Source organism: Emydura macquarii, unplaced genomic scaffold, assembly GCF_026122565.2.
Source record: "Emydura macquarii macquarii isolate MOO-44397 ecotype Brisbane River unplaced genomic scaffold, CSIRO-AGI_Emac_v2 contig_1027, whole genome shotgun sequence".
Classification (NCBI taxonomy): domain Eukaryota; kingdom Metazoa; phylum Chordata; order Testudines; family Chelidae; genus Emydura; species Emydura macquarii.
The window spans coordinates 4,930,714-4,953,068 of NW_027131164.1; the positions used below are offsets into that span (position 1 = coordinate 4,930,714).

Here is a 22,355-nt window from a genome sequence, read left to right on the forward strand (position 1 = left end):
CAGTTTATTTACATCTTTCTGTAGTGAGGAGCCCAAAACTGGACACAATACTCCAAATGCGGCCTCACTAATGCCGAATAGAGGGGAATAATCACTTCCCTCGATCTGCTGGCAATGCTCCTACTAATGAAGCTCAATATGCCATCAGCCTTTTTGGCAGTAAGGGCACACTGTTTCATATCTAACTTCTTGTCCACTGTAATCCCCAGGTCCTTTTCTGCAGAACTGCTTGCTGCCTAGCTCATTGGTCCCCAGTCTGTAGCTGTGCATGGGATTCTTTTGTCCTAAATGCAAGACTCTGCAATTGTCCTTGTTGAAACTCATCAGATTTCTTTTGGCCTAATCCTCCAATTTTTATAGGTCACTCTGTATCCTATCCCTACCCACCAGTGTTTCTACCACTCCCCCGCAGCTTAGTGTCATCTGCAAAATTGCTGAGTGTGCAAGCCACTCCATCCTCCAGATCATTAATGAAGATGTTAAACAAAATCGGCCTCAGGACCAATTCCTGTGGTGCTCCACTTGTTACCAGCTGCCAACTAGACATCAAGCCGTTGATCACTACCCACTGAGCCCAATGAGTGCCAGCTTTCTATCCACCTTTTAGTCCTTTCATCCAACCCATACTACTTTAACTTGCTGATAGGAATACTGTGGGAGACCATATCAAAAGCTTTGCTAAAATCAAGATATATCACTCCTACACTTGCAAAAAGTGCCATAATTTTAGGAGAAGCAGATATTATGGTGGAGCAGTCACAAAAAGCCACAGTTAAGGTTGTATCAGAGAAGTTAGTTTAACAGGTCATTACTTAAGTTGGAATTTAGCAAGGATCCCAGGTTTAACACTTCTACTGTTGTACAAAGAGCCACAGGATTTTCAGCAGGCACAAGTGATCAGGACCTTGGTTTAAGATCTCATCATAGGTCTGTCCTAAAGACACTGATCTTGGATTCATTTTAGGTTTTTTCAGATGTAAGCAGGGTCTGAATGGGCTCTCCCCTGCCGAGCTGGCTGGGGGGAGGGGAACAGGCATCAGAGCCAGACTGTATTTGCATGTGCACACCCACCCAGCTTACGTGCTCAGCATGATGGGACTGCTTTGCCCAAATGATCCCTTTGGCTGGTGTTGGGTTACAAATCACTATAGTGTCATGCAGGGGTAATGAAATGTTGTTCCCCTTATTGTATGAGCAAAGAGCAACAGAACTGTGCTTAGCCTATTCTGATGGAAGGGTCACTCTGATCTGAACAGAACTGGCTAAGCAAGGGGCTCGGATGTCAGAGCCCTGTGAAGGTGAATGGGGATAGGTGTTCCTGCTATGAAGTGTGGGTGCTGTTTAAGAGTCCCAGGCATGGTTTAACCTTCCCTACTACTATTTAAAGAGAGAGGTTATTAAGATTCTATTCGGAGTGTTCTGTTTTGTTAAGTGGTTGCTAGAGCTTAACTCATCTATTGTGGGATGGTGCTCCAGCCCTGAGGTTCACCTACTAAGAGCTGAAATTGCTGAGAATCAGAGAGCCAGGCAGAACCTCAAGAGGCTGGCCTGCAGAGGTCATAGTGGAGAGACAGGTGGTAGCAGAATGTGGTGGTGTGCAGTAGAGCAGTCAGCAGGGTGGCTGGCAGAGCAGCCCACAGAGCAATAAGTGGCCAGCAGGGCAGCCAGCTGAGTGGCGAGCATTGGGGTGATGATGGCCTGTGAGGCAAGGAAGGTGCCTTCTTTCCCCCCATCCCCAGCCGTGGTTGAAGGTGAATAGATGCACCTCTGAACTGTGGGTCATCACTGACCAAGGACAACTGCTGTGAGTGGGGTGCGGGGGAGAAAAGAGAGGCAAAGGACACTGCCCAGAGTGGGGTGGGGGTTTTGCTCATGGTTTTATGTTCATGAATCCTGCTTGCACTATTTTCCCAAATTAATGCAGAGTTACTTCCCTCCTTTTATTAAACGGTTTCTTTCTACACTCAGACTGAGCGGGGAAGCATCACCTTTTGGGGGCACACAGGTGGGTGGCGTATAATTTACCAGGTGCCTGGGTGGGAGCGTGAGCCAGTTTTGTGTTGTATTGTTGAAAGGAGCCACTAGATGTTGAACCTGGCCCTTTTGCTGCCGACTCCAAATGGTAGACGGGTTACACATCCTTTACGCCTGCTGTTTACTGATGGTTATCCCTACAGCCTGGTAAAACATAATGTTTGTATACGTTCTCTTCCTAATTATCCTAGATGATGAATCTTACCATAATTATCATACTTCGTTTAGCATTTGGAAGCCATCTCCGCATTTCCTTTACGTAGCATTGAATGTCTGTGGGGTGATTGTTGATTTCACTTATACTTTGCCCCAGGACTTTAGAATTGTATCCCAGCCCTTTACTGTCATTGTAATGTTGATTCAGATACTACACATCTGGGCCCCCACCCATCCAGCTTTAGGAAAGTTGGGGGTTTTTTTTTCGGTAAATGGATTAGCTGCTTTCCTTTCCCCTTTATATTAATGCCACAGCATTAATTCTGGCATAGCATCTGTTCCATTATAAGGGCACCTGACTAGTTAAAAGCTGGTCCTGTTCTATCTGATCAGTTTTGTTATGGTTGCACCTGTGAAACAGGAATAGAACTAGGCAAGAAGGAGGAAAGCAGCATAATACAGAGTTCCTTACACTGTGCTCGACACATCACTGATGGGCTATAGAGCACTTCCAGGACGTCCATGCAGCATCTACCATCAGAAGGGTGAAAAAACAGCCAGTCACCAAAAAGGGATAGTTGCTACTAACTATGGGCCTAATCCTGGCAAGAGCTGAACACCTTCTATTCCCATGAAAGGCACTAGCACTCAGCACCTTGCAGGATTGATTCATAAACATGGCCCTAATACTGCATACGTGGCCCTAATACTGCCCTACAACATGGCCCATACAACATGGCCCTAATACTTCTTCTTGCCAAACACTCAGGTTGCCGCTGAGACTGGCTAAGTGGGGAGGGCGGATTCTTAAGAGGTCCAGTGTACTTATGCATCTGCTAACTCTATGCATGTGAGTAATCGCATTGACTTAAATGGTACAAATCAGATGTAAGCTCAAGAACACGTGAGTTTGTGGGGTGGGGAGCCTTGTTATTACACATTCAACACTGGAGTCCTGGTCAGTGTTTTAATGAGTAATATTGTTTTCCAAAGATTTACAATTGCCATAAAAAAACATGCCCCAGGCTGAAATTTAGCTCACGTAGTTCCTGCATAGAAGCAACTTTTATTTGTATTTTCATAAACAGAATACAAACACCCATTCCATTTGGCTGTGTAAAACATGACTATGACAGCACTGACACATTTCTGGGATTGCTGAATTTGTTTGTGTTTCTGCAGCTTAAAAATAAAGGTTGGTTTGTTTGCTTTTTTTTAAAATCTGGAATTTTGCCTTTGTTCTGCCTACCAATTATGAACTAGCTAAACAATGGTTACAGCCACAGACATATCAATCAATCAATAAGTCAAATACCTTGGATTTATGTACATGGAGTGTAGGTACAGTGTATGTTTGTTGCAGCTCTTTCCAATCCCCCCAAATGGAATAATTAATTAATTATTTATAGTCGTATGATTAGAAGTGCCTGGGAGCCCCAGTTGTGGAGTGGGACCCCCATTGTGCTAGGTACTGTACAAACACTGAACAAAAGGATGGTCCCTGCCCCAAAGAGCTTACAATCTAAGTAATAATAACTAATCATTACTACCTCGCACTGTAAGGTCCCAATCCTGCAATCAGCTCCCATGCAGACATCAATGAAATCACTGGGCCTCCACGCTGATGCAGGGATGTGCCCACACAAATCCAGTTACGAGGTCAGGGCTACGTAGGGCTTCTTTTCATCTAAGAATCACAAAGTGAATAAATGCTATTGTTTCCATGTTACAGATAGGAAAACTGAGGCACAGATACCTGAAGTTTCTTGCCCACGGTTGAGTTGCTAAGTCAGGAACAGAACCCAGGACTCCCATGATTTACCTTCCTGCCCTGGCAAGCCAGTTGATGACAGAAGTATTGCCCCATTTACTATACCGGGTCAATAGGGGATAAATCCTCAGCCCAGCACCCAGCTGGACACTGGGCAGATGCATGAGGGAATGGTGGGGCCCAGGTGGCAGAGAACTATTGAGTGTCCCTGAACACTACTGCAGTAGCTCTCCATAGCTCCAGGTGCCTGCCCCCTGCTCAGTGCTGCTGTGCACCCCACCCTCTGTGCAATATCTCAGCCTCCTTGCTGCAGAGCTGAACTGGGCCGTTTTCCTGCCTGGGCAAATCCCAGTTTGCACTCACATTTATTCACAAGGATTATGACCCCAAGGGCTTGGAGATCAAAATGAGCAGGCAGCTCGTTAAGGACTCAAGGGGAGTTGATCTGATCTATTTGATCAATTATAGGTGCATGACAAATACACTAAATAGACTGGAAGGGGCTACTTGGGCAAGAAAAAAAATTAAACTGGCTTCCCGTAAAGTGCTTTGATAGTACCTGTTGGGTAAATAATACCTAGCTTCCACATTAGTGCACGAGCACCCACAGATCAGTGTGTCAAAGTGCAGCCTAACGGGGTGACCAATGCCCACCATGATGGCAAAAGGCCTGACTAGGAAAGACAAACAGATTCAGTGGAGAGTTGAGCCTCTCTCATGGCTAATGCACACGAATCCTGATCCAGAGCTCACTGGAGTCAATGGAAAGCCCCTGCCCAATGACATGAATGGATTTTGGATCAGGTCCACAAGACCCAGTTTGGAGCTCTTACTCACGTGTGAGGGTCAGGCACAGTCTAGCCCTATATTCACTGTGGCACCTCTGAAAATCAGCCACCTTTATTACAGTTATTTATAGACTATCATACAGTTGTGGAGTGCAGTTTTTCTTCTGTCAAGGAAGTTCTACTGGACTAGGGAGAGAAATGTTTGGTTAATGGCATGGGAGCAAATCAAAGTCCACAACTATAACAGGATTCAAAAAAGAATGGGATAAGTTCCTGGAGGATTGGTCCATCACTGGTTATTAGCCAAGGTAGTCAGCAATGAACCCCCCCTCCCCCCCATGCTCTGGGTGTCCCTAGCCTCTGATTACTAGAAGCTGGGAGTGGATGAATCACTTGATGATGACCTGTTCTGTTCATTCCCTCTGAAGCACCTGGCATTGGCCACTGTTGGAAGACAGGACACTGGGCTAGATGGACCATTGGACTGACCCAGTATGGCCGTTCTTACACTCCTTATCACTAGTGTGTGTCTCTGTAGATATGTGATTTTCAGTGTCCACCCAGAACTTCCTCAGTGCTGAAGTTCTCAGCAGGACCCATTCAAAGTCAAAGATGCCACTGAATTATCTTCCTCAGAAGATTGAATCGACCCTGTCAGGATTTGAATTTAAGGAGGCTTAGTTGAGCTACAACTGAGGCTTAGATCAGTTCACTATGTATAAAGTGAGAAGGCTCTTGTACGACATCTCGGATTTGGACAAGAGCAACATTTCCATCAGAGCATTTTACCAGGGAGAAAAGGAACAATACTCCACCCTACAGCTAACTATCCATTCCAATGCAGGGAAAAACACCTCCCTCTTCTGCACTCCCAGGAAGAAGTGAAAGACAAGCAAGAGACAGATGGATTGCTCAAAGAAGTCATGACTCATTGCAAAGAGGGCTGGACAGAACAAGCAAAGGCAGGTATCTCTCTGGATATGTCTGTAGTCCCAGCACAGGTAGACAGATTCACACTAGCTGGGCTCAAGATAGTGCGCTAAAAATAGCTGTGTGGACATTGCAGCTCTGGCAGAGACTCAGACTAGCCATGCAAGCTCTAGCCTACTTGACCCCCTAGGCTAGCCTGGGTCTCCCCTGAAGCCACAACCTCCACCCAGCAACGTTTCACATACTAGCTCAAGCCCTGATCGTATGCATCTGTCTACCCAGGCCGGGAGACTTGCTCCCAGCTGCCTCATTCATAGCCCTGCCCTGTGGTGTAGTGGTTTCAGGTAATCTTACCCTAAATTATGGTCTGCTGTTGAAGGGGTCAGGACTAGTTATATTTACCTACATCACTGCACTTTGCACAAAAGGGCTGTGAACAAAAGGACATCATTCTGCATCATTGCACAAGAGGACATTGTTGATTGACTAAACGAGAGCTTCCAGGGCATTACAAAATGCAGAGAGTGCTAAATAGTCTGTCTGGCAAGCCCATACTTAGCAAATAGCTACAACAGAGCCTTGAGACCAGTGATAGCTGCACTCCCGTAAGAATCAGCTGGCCAGAACTACTTTTTACCATCCACTTTACTAGAAAGACCACAGCAAAAAGTAACGACAGCTCTTTTCCAGCCGGATAATGCAATCTAACTTCTACTGATTGACTCGCCACTCTCAAGATTAAATTGATAAAGATAAGTTGCTGACCAGTGCATCAAAGGCAGTCACTGACAGGATGAAATCCTGGTTTATTCACTCTGGAATCCCACTGCAAGTCTTCTCTGATAACTATTTTCAGTTTTCATCAGTGATGGTTAGAAAGTTTGCAAATACCTATGATTTCACCCATGTTACATCCAGTCCCTGGTTTCCCTGCAGTAGAATGCACAATATAATCAGTGAAACGCCTTCTTACAAAAGCCATAGATCCTTATCTGGCCTTAATGGCATCCATTCAACGCCTTTGACCGACAGATCCCACACTGCTGAGTAGCTGATGGGTAGAAAGTTAAGACCATATCCTTTTTACTGTTAGGCTTTTACTGGTCTGATTTCTTGACACTACAGAGGAAATAAGAAAAATATCAAAGCTCTCCTAAGGGACATTTTGGCAGACCCCCCCAGACACAGCTGGGTATAAGACTCTCAGGGAAAAGGCACAGTACAAGCACAGGAAAATAGCCTTCCATCCTACCACAGGTTACAGGCTTGGTGCAGAACGTAGTGTGTGAAATTCTATGGCTTGTGTCATGCGTGGGTCTGACTCCTGGTGCCTTCTGGACTTAAAGTCTGTTAGTCTAACCGTGCTCATGTGAGGAGGTATCATCCATCACAACCTGGTAGTTTTTACCAGCTGCAGCACCCAGATCCCTTCCTGTCATCAGTGCCTTGCCAGCTCATGTACAGCAACCCAAATGTCCTCCCGACTCCATCTGTGAGAGGACATGCCCAGCTGGAGACATTCATAGACATGCCCTGTTTCTAAAAGACTGTGTCAGACCTTGAGAAATCAACTCTTTCCAGGGTTTAGCAGCTGAGATCCAGACCCATAAAACTATTTCGGTGTCTAAATCCAAAATGTAGTGCCACTGAGATCCTCAACACGCCTGCTTGGCTGCTACCTCACCCTGTAGGAGCCTAATATTCCTTGACACCTACATTTTTAACTGTAAAAGTCCCCTAGGTGCGTCAGTTTCTGCCTCTGGGCATGCACACTGCTGCCTCACTCTAGGTGTCACACCTGAACCCCAGCAGGATCTGGCGCAGCTAGTCATTTTCCTGTAGGTGAATTGATCCAGTAAGTGTGTTCAGGACATGCCTACCAGATCAGGGCCCATTCAAAATCCAGCTGCAGGAGAAGCCACCTCTCTTATAATTTGTATCCCAGCAATTAACCAGGTTGTAGGAAACCAAGAGTCAATTCCCCTTTCTACCTAAAGGGGACAAAAGATTAGCACAGGGGTTTTCTAGCTCTCAAGAGGGTGCCCTGACCACTGACTATGGGATAGGTTGATGCATGTGAAAGGGATGGGGAGGAGGTCTTTCAATCTCTTCTGTTGAAGCTGTTCTACTTTAGACAAATATTTAAACCATCAGTGGGCTGGAGACAGACTCTATAGTCTGATAGTTAGAGCACCCACGTGGGAGACCAAGAGTCCGGTCCCTCACCTCCAATCACTATTTAATAATTTATTGAAAATGGAACAACTTCAACAGGAAAGACAGAACCCCATAGCCAGGGCACAATCCTGAGAAGAGGGAGACCTCAGTTCAAATCTTTTCTTCCATCAGGCAGAGGGGGGAAAAAAAATCAAACCCATGTTGTCCACATACTGCATGAGTGTTGTAACTACTGGGTTAAATTATATGGGAGGCACCAGCTTCACTTCCTCCTTCATTTCTTGCAGAAAACATCTTAGGCACTTGATTCCAGGAGAGACTTCATGGCTGTGGATCCCAAGCAGAGAGAGGTGCCTAAATCCCAGAGAGGGATTGGGGTTTAAGACACACCCCTCACATCAGTATCTCCCATTGACCAGCTCTGGTGGTTCCCCACCTAGCATGCTGGCTTTGGTGGATCCCATTCTGAGGCTATCATCTCTCTTGTGACCCATCCATCACCCACCTAAGGTACCCACCTAGGGTAGATTACCTGAAAATGCCAGGGTCAGGGCAGGCTGCAAAAGGAGAGCAGATTCTCCCAAAGTGGTGGCTAACTGCAGTAACTTCACCAACTAATCGCAAACAGTGCTTCTGATCCCCCACACTGGTTAACAAGAAGCTAAAACCGAGAAGCTACACAGCCCCCTTATTGCATTTCAGCTTCAGGCTCCCAATTAGCCACTAGGTCCATTAAAGGGATAAGTTACTAAAACACTATTCCCTTTGCTGAAAAAAGTTCTTCTGATCCTCGAAGGATCAGCCACAGTACCAAATCAATATAAGTTTGGATCTTGGACCATGGGCTAAACTGGTGGGGGACTCCCATGACAGTGATGAAGGGCGTTCCATTCACCCTAATTTCCGACGCTTTGGACGTAGGATGGGGAGCCCACATCAGCGCCAACCTAGGCACTCAGGGTCTCTGGTTGGGGGAGGAGAGGCATCTGTACATCAACGTGGAGGAGCTGAGGGCCATTTGCCTACCATGCAAGGTTTTCCTCTGATTCCTGACAGGCAGAGTGGTGCAGGTGCTGACGGACAACACTGCAGCCATGTTTTACATAAACAGGCGGAGGGGGGGGGGGCGCTCCTCAGCCCTCTGCGAGGAAGCTATCCATCTGTGGGACCCTGCCGTGAGGCACGATTTCCATCTGACGGCCTCTCACCTCCTGGGAGTGAGGAACAACAAGGCGGATCGCCGCAGCAGGTCGTTTCTACCCCGCCACGACTGGTTGCTACACCCAGACGTGGCAGCCATGATTTTCCGGAAGTGGAGCATTCCCCAACTGGACCTGTTCTTGTTGACCTGGAACATGAAGTGTCCGAAGTTCTGCTCGCTCCGGGGTCGCGAGACCGGGTCGATTTCCGACGCATTCCTCATGGACTGGACGGGGACCCTCATGTACGCGTTTCCACCCATTCCGCTCCTGCCCAAAGTCCCGCTGAAAATAAAGAGGGAAGAGCAGACGTTATACTCATCCCTCCGGCTTGGCCGAGACAGCACAACCTTCTATCCCAGGACCATGGTTGCCTGTTGCACCCGAACCGGGTCTCCCTGCACCTCACAGCCTGGAGGCTCTGTGGCTGACAGAGGGAGAGAGTCCTGTGTGGCAGCATGAAACCTTCCACGCAGGTTGTGGTTTGGGATAAGTGGTTTGGGATAAGTGGAGGCGGAGTCCCTGTTGGGCGGAGTCCCGGGGTATACTGTGCAGGCGATCCTGGAGTACCTGCTCCAGCTAAAGCTCCAGGGTCTGGTGCTGGCCTCGCTGAAGGTTCACCTGGCGGCCATTTTGGCCTTCCATCATCTGCTACAAGGGAGATCCCTGTTCTCCCATCCCATGTCGGTCAGGTTCCTCAAGGGGGTGGAGAGGCTTTATCCACAGGTCCGTGACCCGGTGTCTTCCTGAGATCTCAACCTGGTCCTCTCGAGACTCATGGGGCCCCCCCTTTGAACCCATGGCTTCATGCCCTCTGCTCATGCTTTCATGGAAGGTAGCCTTCCTGGTGGCCATTACCTCAGCTAGGAGGGTCTCTGAGATTAGGGCCTTGACCTCAGAGCCCCCTTATATAGTATTCTATAAGGATAAGGTGCAATTGAGGCTGCATCCAGCCTTCCTGCCCAAGGTGGTTTCCCAATTTCATTGTAATCAAGATATATTTCTCCCGTGTTTTTTCCCAAACTGCATGGTTCGGAGGAGAGGAGATGGCATTCGCTGGACGTGAGACGAACCCTGGCCTTCTACATGGAGCTTACAAAGCCATTCCAGAAATTGACGCAGCTCTTCGTCGCAGTGGCTGACTGGATGAAAGGCTCACCTGCTTCCACTCAGCGCATCTCCTCGTGGCTTACATCATGCATCAAGTTCTGCTACGAGCAGGCGAGCTTGCCACTTCCAGGAACCATCACAGCGCGCTCAACCAGAGCTCAGGCCTCGTCAACGGCCTTCCTGGAGAGAGTGCCCCTGAAGCACATCTGCAAAGCTGCCACCTGGTCATCGGTGCATACCTTCACGTCCCACTACGCCATCATCCAGCAGAGCGGTGCTGAGGGCAACTCACCAGTAACTCCGACCCACCGCCAAAGGTATTGCTTGTTAGTCACCTATAGTGGAATGGACATGAGCAAGCACTCGAAGAAGAAAACGAGGTTACTTACCACAACCCACCCCCTGTCGCCACTGCCGGAGTTGACAGAAAGAAGGGACTGAGGGGGCATAGGGCTGGCAGCTCCTCATATACCGTGGAATATGTGCAGGGCTCCAGGGGGCGCTGGAGCCAGCCCTACGGGATCTGCTAAGGGGAAAAAAGTTCCGGGTAACCATGCACAGAGGCGTGCACTCACCTACAGTGGAATGGACATGAGCAACACATCTGGAAGAACATCGGTTACTGGTAAGTAACCTTGTTTTCTTACACAGACCAGGAAACTTTTTTAAATATAGTTTTTGATCTGGCATGTTCATCTATTTCTGTTTTTGTCACACACCTAGTATGATTTTAATATTTAAGCACAATTTTAAAATGTATTAAAACACATCAAGTGCAGCAATACAGGTTAAAATAAATCAGACTTATGTGATTGCCTAATAAAAAGATCGTAAGAGAGACTGTCCCAGGCAAACAGAGAAAAGCAGCAAGCAGTTCTCTGGAAAGCACTGTAAGTACTAATAAAAACATGATGAACTAATGTAGAACTCTATGTAAGCTCAAAGGCTTGTCTCTTTCAGCAACAGAAATTGGTCCAATCAAAGATATTACCTCACCCGCCTCCACTCTCTAATAAAAAACAATGCAGACTGGTTCTCAGTTTTTGCAGGAGAATGACTGGAGTTCATCCTGTTTTGGGCTCTCATTAGATCACGTGATGTGGGAGCCACACACATAACATGACTGTTCACATAAGTTAGATGTAACAAGGGGGAAAAAGTTGTGGCTAAAACAAGCACACAAATAAAAACATCCCCTGTGAAAAGGGTGATTAAATTGACTTCCACGTTCTTAAGCAGGAAATGCAAGATTCAAGAACCAGAAAGCACATTTGAATGGGGGATGGGGTGAGATAATATCTTTTACTGGACCAATTTCTGTCCTTGAGAGACAAGCTTTTGAACCCCACAGCACTTCAGTAGGCGCTCTCCCTCCAGCACTTGCATGAGTACGTTGCTGCAAGTTTTACTTCCCTATTGCTACCGCCATCTCAGTTGAAAAAAAATACTAGTGTAGCATCTTAAAAAGAAAAGAAAGAAGTGTGTGGGGGGGGGGGGGGGACGACGACGACGACGACACACACCCCCTGCAGAGTGCTGGGGATTTTCCAGGCTAGGTCTGGGAGAGCGGGTGGGCTCGGTCTGTTTGGGTGTAAAGAGGCTGGAATGGTTCGGGGGAGAAATGATTCGGATGCAAAGCGAAGCGGAGAGTGGGATCCCGGGCTGGAAGGGAGAACAATGCGAAGGCCGATCGCCCGCGGCTAAGGAGGTGTGAAATCAGAGGGTTGAGCAAGCCCTCGGCTAGGTGATGCAGGTAATGATGAGGCAGTGATCTCGTTAGGAAACAGCCCTGGAGGAAGCGCGATTAAGCGCTGATTGCTTAAAGGTGCGGGGGGGGGAGGGACTGGGCGGGGCTCGCCCTGAGAGCGGTGCCGGGGAGGGCGGGGCGCCGGGAGGGGGCGGTGAGCGGGGATAGGTGAAGGTTGCTGCCAGCCGGGCTGTATTAGAGACGCCAGGGCTGCTCCGCGCTCCGCTCCGGCTTCGCCTTTTACCGCTGCGGCGCCGTCTGGGGAGGGCTGCGGGCGGCCGAGCACGTGAGAGAGGCGATCCCGGGAGCTCCCTGTCCCAGCCCCAGCCAGCCCGGAGCCGCGGCGCCCGCCTGCCTAGGAGGGAGGATGAGAAACGTGTCAGCAGCGTGGTGGTGGTTATTAGCCCTCTTCTGCCAGGCGGCTTGGTCGGTGAGTCCGGGGGGCGCTGGCGGGGAGAGGGCGGTGGCGTGCTGTGCCCGATCTCCGGCGTGCTGTGCCCGATCTCCGGCGTGCTCCAGCCGGTGGCAGCGGGCTCCGCGCTGGGGGCGAGGGCGGGCCGGCCGGCCGGCTGCTTCGCTTCACTTCACTTCTCTTCACCCCCCTGCATTCAATTACCCAAAGCGGCTCCATATGTGGCGCGGCTCCCAGCCCGGCGCCGGCGGGAAGCGGCGCTCTCCGGCCGCCTTGGCAGGAGCTGCGGCGGCTGCCCCAGGTTATTCGAGCCCAGCCGCGCTGGGGAGCCGCCCCCCGCCCTGCTCCGAGCTGATCGCTGCCCTCCCCGGGCTTCCCGAGCCTGGCCCGACGGCCCCCGCGGGGCTCGGCTCCGAGCAGCCGCTGGATGCCGGGAATCGCCGCCCGCCTGGCGTTAGGCCCTTCACACGCTTGGGTCCTGCCCCTCCTCTGGCTGGCCGGATGTTTGCTCTCCCCTTTGTGCTTGCTCTCCGCACGGTGTTTGCTCTGCGGGGCCCGGGCTGAGCGGGGACAGGCTCCCACGGGGCCCGAGGTGCGAAGGGAAGAGCTCGGAAGCTCTTGCCAGCCTCCCCCACTCCGTCCCCCCACCAAAGGCAGGGGCCCGCCAGTGTCCACCGCGGGGCGTGGAGCTTAGCTAGCAGATGTGGGCAGCCGCCTTTCAGTTGCTTAGGAGGGGAGACGTTTTAAAAGGCCCCGAAAGTAGCCTCCTAGTTAAAAATCCAGCTCGGAGGCAAGATTTAGGCAGCCCCCACAGAAAGGGGAGGACTTGGCCTGTTTAGAAGCTGGGGGGAGAACTCCATTCCCTACCCAGTGGGGCAGGGTAAGCTGTAAACTGTCTTAGACTGACTCTGGAATGAAGCCAGAGTGCAGCTGGGAAAACTTTCAAGAGTTCTCCCCAATCGAGCTGGCAAACCAACTTACAGTTTTAGGGAGTGCTTGTGCTCAGCTGTGGTGCTAAAACAGAGAAGTGTGTGATTTGTTCGCATGCCTAAACTGTCTTGCATACATAACCTGCATCTAGGGGCTCACATACCTATTAAAAAATCTTTCCCTAATCTTCCTGGTTCAGTCAATGTCGTATTTAAATGGCACTCTCCTTCTGTAGTGTGTTATGTGCTGGCTGTCCTTTCTCCCTGCTGACTTCAGCTTCTGCAGAAACCTTAAATCAGGTTTCCACAGCAATGTGTAGAGCTTATTCCGATGAGTCAGTAAATGCTCATCTCTGGATAGATTCATCACAACTCCCCAGGGCACCTAGTGAGTGTCTTCCAATGTTGGATTAACAAAGCAGTCTTAACTAGGCTCTCTGCAAGTCAACTTACTTGCTCCTTACAACCCCAGCCAAAGCTTTATTTGGGGTCAAAGAATATTTTTTCAGTCTTCCAAAAAAAAAATCTTAACTGCAGCCTTAAAAATGGATGTACTTTCAACATGGGCTCCAAAGTTGAGTGGATAGGGGGTAGCCACTGAAGCTCTTACTCAAATGGCTACACATTGTCACCACCAGATGTCAGCACCGAATAGCACATTCACTTGAGTGCTGATCCCTGTGTTTCTAGTTGGCAGAGAAGTTGTACACAGCCTTTCAAAAAGAAGTTAAGTTTTGAGCCTATGCCGGCCACAGAAGCCATTCCATAGTAGACTGGGTTGATTTGCCTTGAATGAAGTGGTAAAACTCTGACTGCTTTATTAAAGTGGTTGTAAACACTCACTAATCCATAAAACCTACCTCTCAGGAGTGTATTCCCACTTCATAAAAGTCACTCAAGGTGACACAGTGAGTTAGTGGTAGAGACAGGATTGGAATTAAGCAATATCAGGCTCCCAGGCCCATATTTAGTCAATTACCCCTTGTGTGACTTCTGTGTGACCAAGCGCACTACTTACTGAGGGTGACAAGCCTACGTAGTGCCCTCTCTCCCATGTTATAAACACACTGTGTTTGAATCTGCACTATTCTTGTAGTCTTTTCTTCCCCTTGGATATCCCAGAAGGGGAGGAAAGTGTAACTTTCTCTACCAGGACAGAGCAGAGCAGTTAGCTAAATGGCCTGTCCTACAAACCAAATTGTCCCTAGTTGTAAAGGTGGTGTTCTACAGAGTTCTCCTAATTGTTGTGTAAATCAAAAAAGACAGTTGTAGTGAAGAGAACCTATAGTCACGTAGTTTGCTTTCCTAAATTTGAAAGAGCAGTAGCTGCAGTCCTATTGCTGCTGCTTCATATCTGAATTTATGCAACTTGAACACTAGAAATCTAACATCTGTACCAGGCCTCAACAGTGGATGGCCCAACCTTTGGAATCTTAAACGAAGATGACCAAAAACACTACATTTTACTCCTAAGAATGAGCAGTCCTGCCCTGGCAGAGATGGACTGGTAACAGGTCTCGTGTGTATCACTTCTAACAGCACTTTTACTGGGGGAAAACAAAGTGCAGTTGGGTGCTATCCAGCCATTGGGCCACAGCTGGCGGGGTAGTTTCTCATATACCAGCAGGCCCTTATCAGTTTATACATATCTGCAGGTCCTATAGATGTCTAGCATTAACCTGATAGCAGGAATACTTTAAACTAGAAGAAACTGAGGGTTTAAAGACAATTCACCAATATCAAGAGAATCAATGAACAAATTGAGCAGAAAGCCTCAGGCAGCAGGCTCAGTACCTAAATAGCCTCCCTTGTAACTGTTGCCCACACTAGCATTTGTTCCATTGAAATAAATGCTTCTGAGAATCACAGATCAAAGCTGGCTTCCCCCTCAAGCTGCCCTTGACCCAGAAGATGAAGTTTACTGTTTAAGATAAGATTACTGAAGATGGCCTTAGGTAATGGGTGTGGAAAGCCTCTGCCCACTTGGGATCGCATCCAGCATGCTTGTTCCTAGCAGTGTTCTAGCCAGTTTCCTCGCCTGCTAGTCTGAGGAGTGGGTTGTAAAACATGTTTGGGGCTCACCTGCTATCGCTACACAGCTATGAGAATTGCTTAACAACTTGTCTCCTTGCCATGTTGCTGCATAAAGCCATAGAATTGTCGTTCCCTGTTCCTCAGATTGTCACGTTGGTATGTTGCCTGCTTTCTGAGATCTGCCCACAGGGCGAGATCAGGGATCTTCCTGATCCTTGGAAGAAGAGATGCTTTGTTGTTCAGGACAGTATGATATGAGCACAACCTGCCCCTCTCACCTTCTCTGAAGAGATAAGGTGGGAAGTGAGAAGGGCCTGGAATTTAGGTGGACTATGAAGGTGGGTATCCTCCTGGGTTTCTAAGCTCTGAAGAAGTAGAAGGCTGTTGCATTGCTTAAGGAGACCTTGGCAGTAACTGTCCCTTGCTATAGGAGTAGGCGTGTCCATATGTGGCTTAAGAACTCAGGATGGGTCTCTCTCTTCATTGTGTTTCTGAGACGGTGCTTCATGTCACTGCATGGCCAGTGCTCTGCTCTGCCTGGCCACACGTTTGGAAGAGACTCCCCTCTGATAGCGCACACGCTCTCAGCAGTGGTCCTGTCCCGCATGCACAGGCTATAGTCATCCTGAGTTGTTCGGGTTTATTTCAATGAAGTCGATAACCAGTTAAGATATCATATAGGCTATTGCCCATGGCTATCAATCTGCAGAACTGCTGAATGAACAGTGCATCCATGCTGGGTAACACACTTCACAGGACCATAGCAAATCTATAGCTGTGGCTACAGGAGGGCATGGTGCAATCCCTCTCCAACCTAGTTAGGGGAAACTGCATTAGCAACTTGCATTGTCTAAAAACCATGTGTGGCTTCTAAAGATGGATAATTTTGATTGGTTTCCCCTGGCTTAGACACATGCTGAATGCTGTGGTGGAGGCTAGCAAAAGACTGCTTTTTAATGTTGAAAACCATTTTTAAGGTGTTATCATTCTTAGCTGCCTGTCAGCTAGTGTTTTACAAGGAAACTAGCTAGTCCAGCTTCCTCATTAAATCAGTGTATAAGGAGGAATCTGTTACTCAAACTACCCATGCAAAGCATCATAAGTGGGGCTTTTCCATGTAAATGTCCAGTTGCTGATAGCTACCGCTTGTACAACAGGAGTAAAAGTTGAGCCTAGTGTGGTCTTGAGCCAGCATAATTGTTAGCTAGCTTGTCAAATTAAGGCTCTTCCCAGGTGAGGACACCAATGTAAGCCTAGTTCTTACAAGTCATTTTGTTTTAAGATGACTTGCCTAGTGCTGCTGAATGATTAACATTTCTAATGGCAGCCCTTAGAAGCTGCTGGAAGGTGAACAGTCTTCTTGCAGCCTGAGACAAGTCACAGCAAGCGTAACAAACCTGTAAATCTTCTAAAATATGAAGCTGAAATTCTGTCCCTTTAAGTGCACTAACCTGAATTGTAGCTAGAACAAGGCTTGTACATAGTCCACATTGAGCATGCGTCTTTTGGTCTGCAGGACTCATTACTATTGGAATAATTGTCCTCAAACTTTCAATGCTGTAGGGACTGGTCCCATATGAACCTCGCTTAATGTGACTTGTGTCAAAGTTGGATCCTTGGATGTCTTCCTCGAGGACATAGTTTCTCAACCTGTGGTAGGCGTACCTCTGGGGGTATGCGAGACACAGGCAGGGGGTACGCAGCAAAAAACCCAGTGAAGGGAGGCAAGCGGCAGCCGCCGACTTCTGGGGAACCTGGTCCCAGCTGGGAGGCAGGCGGCCCACACCCCCCTAGGGGTTTTTAATTAATTGGTTTTAGCAATCTTTTTCCCAGCTAGATTGTCTTAGTACAGTGTTTCTAAACCTTTTAAGTAACAAGCTCCTCCTAACTTCTGAAGATTTTAATAAGTACCCAACACTCAATTTTCCACTCTGAGAAATACAATCTTTCCCCCTTTACCGCTGGATGACTGTGTTTCTCGTAAAGCAGGAGAGTTCTGAGTTCTGCAATTTTGTGTGGCTGTGGCAGATCACAACCCCCCTGCTGTTTCTCCCCTCCTTCCTCCTCCCCTTCCTCCACATAGGAGCAGAGGTCAATGCCAGCCAATCACTACGGTCTGATGGCAGGGTCACGTGGTGTTCTCCTCACACAGGAGGTATGGACCTTGTGAGGTATGGGCAGGCACAAGCGGCCCACCAGAGTGGATAGCAGTGCTTCCCATGGCCATCCCTAGGGTGGTGTGGGCCGCCTGCCTCCCAGCTGTGACCAGATTCCCCAGAAGTCAGCAGCTGCCACTTGCCTCCCTTCACTGGGTTTTTCGCTGCGTATCCCCTGCCTGTCTCTCATGTACCCCCAGGGGTACCACAGATTGAGAAACTGTCCTAGTACACCTACTCAAAGCACTGATGGAAGGTGGGGGACAAGCTGTCTGACAGCAATGGCTTAGAATGTGTTTGGCCGTCCATTGGGCTTGTCCTCTGTCAAATGCCACTCATTAGCTTAGGTGCATAATGCAAGTAACAGCTGTCTCAAATTCTGTATGAACTCCTGGGGAAGCTAAGGTGGTTCTGGAATCATTGCATGGTTATGGCACGTCTACAATGCCCTGCTGTGGAAAAACTTACTTAAGCTCTTGGCTCAGCATTTTGGATCAGGTGATGTCTGTATTTGGTATTGCACATAGCTTTAACAACCAGTTGGCTGAAATATACCAGCCCAGCCAGAGCGTGGGGAAGTAACTTCTCTGTAGTGGACTAGCTTTTTCTCATCAGTTCTTAGAGACCATTCTTTGAGAACTGGCAAAAAATCTGACCAAGAGCCCTGTCCCCTAGATAGTGGGGGAAAGAATTGTTTTGAATTTGAATTGTTTTCTCTGAGGATATGCAGTACATGATTGCTTTTAAGGACCACTGCTATCCTTCCCTCCCACCCCAAAAAGCCCAACTCCATTCAGAGGCTGTATTAGCTTTCTCTCACACTTAGTTCAGAAAGACTAAAACGGGAAAGGCTGTCCCAACTGACAGACTAATAGCCCAGGCAGCAGTACACATGCCAACTAGAACCAGGCAGCAGCAATAACCCAATTTGCATCCAGGGATTACTAGAAGAACAGATTATACAGGGGGTGGGGAGGGAAGAGGAACAGAGCCAGTTTATCATCTGGAGAACAAGTGACTGTTACACTAACCGTTTCCAGATGGTCTCTTGTCATGTGGCTATTTTGCAAAACTGTCTGTCGGGGTCTGTATGAACTCTCCTGGGATCATGCTGTGGCTGCCAGTCTGTGGAGGAAAAAACAACCTGATCCTTTTTGTCTCAAAGTAAATTCATGATTTACCAACAAGCTCTACTACAGGTAAAATAGGGTTTAAATGAGGCACTGATCATAGTGATCTCTGTGCAGTCTAGTCTTTTGAAGTGTGTGGAGCAACAGAACCAGGTCGCAAGCCACATCTCTTAGTAAAATAAGTGTCAATCCTACATATTACAACTTAATTTTATTAGGATTTTGGGCCATTACTAGCCTATTCCCTTAAGAATTGTCAGGGGGCTCTGGCTCTTAAATCAAGAAGGGATATGCTGGAAGCATATCTGTTTACAATTCATGCTGCCTTATTTCTTGTCATCTAATTTCTGCCTAATTTCTTGTCACCATGCCTCAGTTAGCATGGGTGGTGGGTTTAAGAGACTTGGTGAGGTTAGATTCCTCAAACAGCTGCCAGTGGAAGCCCTATCCATGCTTTGCCCAGGTCCACTCCTGCTTGGCCCCCACCCACCGCTCACACCTCTTTGCCCTCTCTCCTGAGAAGCACAAGTGTTGGGCAGGGGGTGTGGAAAGATTGGGATCAGTCTCAGGGCCAGTGCCCCCTTGCCCAGCCATCCCAGAGGCAGGAGTCATGTGCCGCCCATATCAGTAAGACTGTACAGCAGGCACAGAAAGGCCGTTTTAAACTTTATTCTGATCTCTTGCCAATGTGTGGGATTGGCTGTGGGATTTGGAGACTGAGTCTCCAGCTGAGAATTAGGACCTTGGGCAACTTGCAGCTCCATGGCCACTTCTTTCCATGGTCAGAAACAAGCTAAGAATACCTTTTTCCATTGGCTTTTATTTATTTATTTATTTATTTTTTTAAAAAGGGGGGGGGGGCAGCATGTCCCAGTTTCAAGAACAAGGGGTCAGGACAATTGGGTCTCTGTGCATTCTTCCCTGTTCTGGATTGCCTGGGTTAGGAGTAAGTCTCTTCCTGGAGAATAGTGCACATGGTACAGTTAATGGTGGTGGCAGCATATGTTAGGGTCCTTCTGTCTTCAAAGGCGTAACTTAGTTCTGTTTAGAGTGTAACTGTGGACTCTGCTGTTTCCACACCTGTGTAGACTGCATAGCCTCAGTCCAAAAGCTAGTTAGAAATTCACAGGCTGTGGATTCAACTCATGTCAGAGGGTGCTTACATGGAGCTGTTAGTGGACTAAAGGGATAGCTTCAGTGTAGGGTCACTTTTGTCTACAGTGGGGAGGTCAGCAAATCTGCTGTTTGCGGACACTGAAATTGATGACCCCAGGGGGCTTTTCCACTTAATAGTTTACAACTGATTAATGTGCTGAAATGGCACCTGTGCAAAGTGGGAATGTATTACTGTGGCTTGCAGAGAGACTCGTGTAGTGTCAAGCCATAGTTCTCTTTAATCTTTGATGGTTGTCTTGTAATTTAGAGAAGTGGAAATGGCAGGTTGGTAATAATTTGCCAGCTGTGTGAGTACCCAAACAGTTGAGCAAAAGGCTGATTCCAGATGAACCTAAATCTCCTGTGGTCCTACTCTAATGGAAGAATCCTTCTGTATTTTGGTTACTTTTTCCACCCAAGTATGGAGGCTCAAACAAGAATGCTGCATCCTGGGAAGTTTGGGCAGTGATGTGTGCTCCTCTAGCTCACCCCTGCATCAACTGAGTCGTGGGTGTTAACAGAATAGCTGTTAGGCTAGGTCATTACTGGAGGATTAAGTTGAATTATTCTTCCCGTACAGAACTCAATTGTGCCATCATACCACTCGCAGAGTCTCTTTACAGGTTCCTATTTGCTTAACGTAGGAGTTAGTCTCCTTGTGCTCAATCCCCATGTCCTACAAAAATTATCTTCAGATGTGAGGACACTGCCTACTAGTTATAGATGTGACAGTACAGGCCAGAACCAATCAGCTGTGCTGTCTCAATGGATGCTGTATATAGCCATTCTAAACGATCACATCAGGACAGCATGCTTGTGCTCTTCCTGGGAGCCAAGAATCCTGTGTCGAGGGTCACATTGCATTAAAATACTTAATCTCTGGTGCTGTAACTCAAATATCTCCTGCTAAGATTCTTCTTAACCTGGGGAAACTTTGAACCAGGAGTAGGGATCGAATAGCGGTGATGTACCTTACGATTCTTTCAGAGCGCTTATTTACAATTGCTGAGGTGTTTAATCTTAATTAGTCAGGCCTTTTAAATGCATCTACAAACTGCTTGATTGACCTGACAGTGTGGCCTGTTTCCAGGGCCTGTGAGCCTATCAACTTGCTAGGCAAGGCTGAGAATTTCCTAATAAGGCTCTAGCTTGTCATCCTTTGATCACTAATCCCTTTAAGCTATTTTGACAAGGAGGTGGGGCTAATCCAGGGAGAACAGGGGTTTAAAAAGCCAGCTCCTAAGTGACCAGAGGCGCTAGCGAATAAGGGAGTCTTGTGATGGAATGGAGCGAGGGTGCATGAGAGCCAGATACACCTAATAAACAGCCTCTAAGATTAGGCCAATACACTCCCTTCCCCCGCCCCCCCACCATAAACAATAAAAACAGGCGGCAGTCCCGCAGCAGAGTGGGGGCTCGCTAGTCTACTGCACTGAACGCAGCACGTATGATTGATTACCTGCCTTGTGGGCAGACAGTGTATGTGTGGATTTGGTTCAAGCAGCTCATGGCCATTCAGACTGAGTACAGGCTTTTGAGACCAGAGTGTCTGAACTGGAGGAACTAAGGGACACAGAGATGCATAGACTTTCTGGGACACTGTAGAACCGTCCCACCCCCAGTCTTGTTGAGGATAAAAGTCTGAGAGAAGGAGGACTGGAGTGGAGGGGAACAGTTGGAATAATGATACCTGTCTGGGGGAAGGGACTCCTATTAATAGGGAGACAGTAATGGGAGGATTTGATGATCAGAAATATAGATAGCTGGGCTTGTGATGACTGGAAGAACTGCATGGTGAATTGCTTAGCAGGCATGAAGGTTGTAGACCTGTCACGACATCTAGACAGACTTGTGTGCAGTGCTGGGGTGGAGCTGGTAGGTGTGGTACATGTAGGTAAAAGTGACCTAGGGAAAAGTAGGAGGGGGTCCTGGAGGCCAAATGTAGGCTGCTAGGTAAGAGATTAAATTCCAGAACCTCCATGGCACCATTCTCTGAAATGTTTCTGGTTCCACATGGAGGGCCATTTAGACAGGCAGAATTGCAGGTTCTCAATGCATGGGTGAGGTGGTGGTGATCAGAGGAGGGATATTGGTTTATTGGGAAATGGGGAACCTTTTGGGAAAGGAGAAGCCTCTACCAGTAGAATAGGCTCCACCTAAACTAAAATAGAACCAGATTGCTGGCATGTAAAATTAAGAAGGTCAAAGAAGAGTTTTAAACTAAGGGCTGAGGGAAAGCTGACAGATGTGGAAGAGCTCAAGTTTGGACAGACCCCTACCTTAAGAGATGATTGATTTATAGGGGATTCTGTCCTACTAAAAAAAGAGGAGAGATGTTGATAACCTTCAGGTAGGAACTGAAGAGAAACAGTCAGATGAAAGAGTCCCATAAGTGCTTGTATACAAATGCTAGAAGTTTAAATAGAAAGATGGGTGAACTTGAGTACCTAGTATTAAATGATAGGCATCACAGAAACTTGGTGGAATGATAATCAATGGGACATGGTAATATCAGGATACAAAATATATAGGAATGACAAAGTTATGCTGGTGGGGAAGTGGTACTATTTTTTTTTTTTCATATAGTTAAAGTAAATACTTAAACTGAGGCAAATATAGTGGAAAC

General features: G+C 47.8%; 1 protein-coding gene across 1 annotated transcript in view; it reads left to right on the forward strand.

Annotated features, from left to right (window-relative positions):
* The first annotated feature begins 12,064 nt into the window (after window positions 1–12,064).
* The window catches only part of SDC1 (syndecan 1), a 29,887-nt gene continuing 19,596 nt past the window's right edge, over window positions 12,065–22,355 (forward strand). The window contains exon 1 of the mRNA XM_067544723.1: window positions 12,065–12,343. Coding sequence (XP_067400824.1) covers window positions 12,281–12,343 — 63 coding nt within the window. The 5' untranslated portion in view covers window positions 12,065–12,280. The remainder of the gene's footprint in view (window positions 12,344–22,355) is intronic.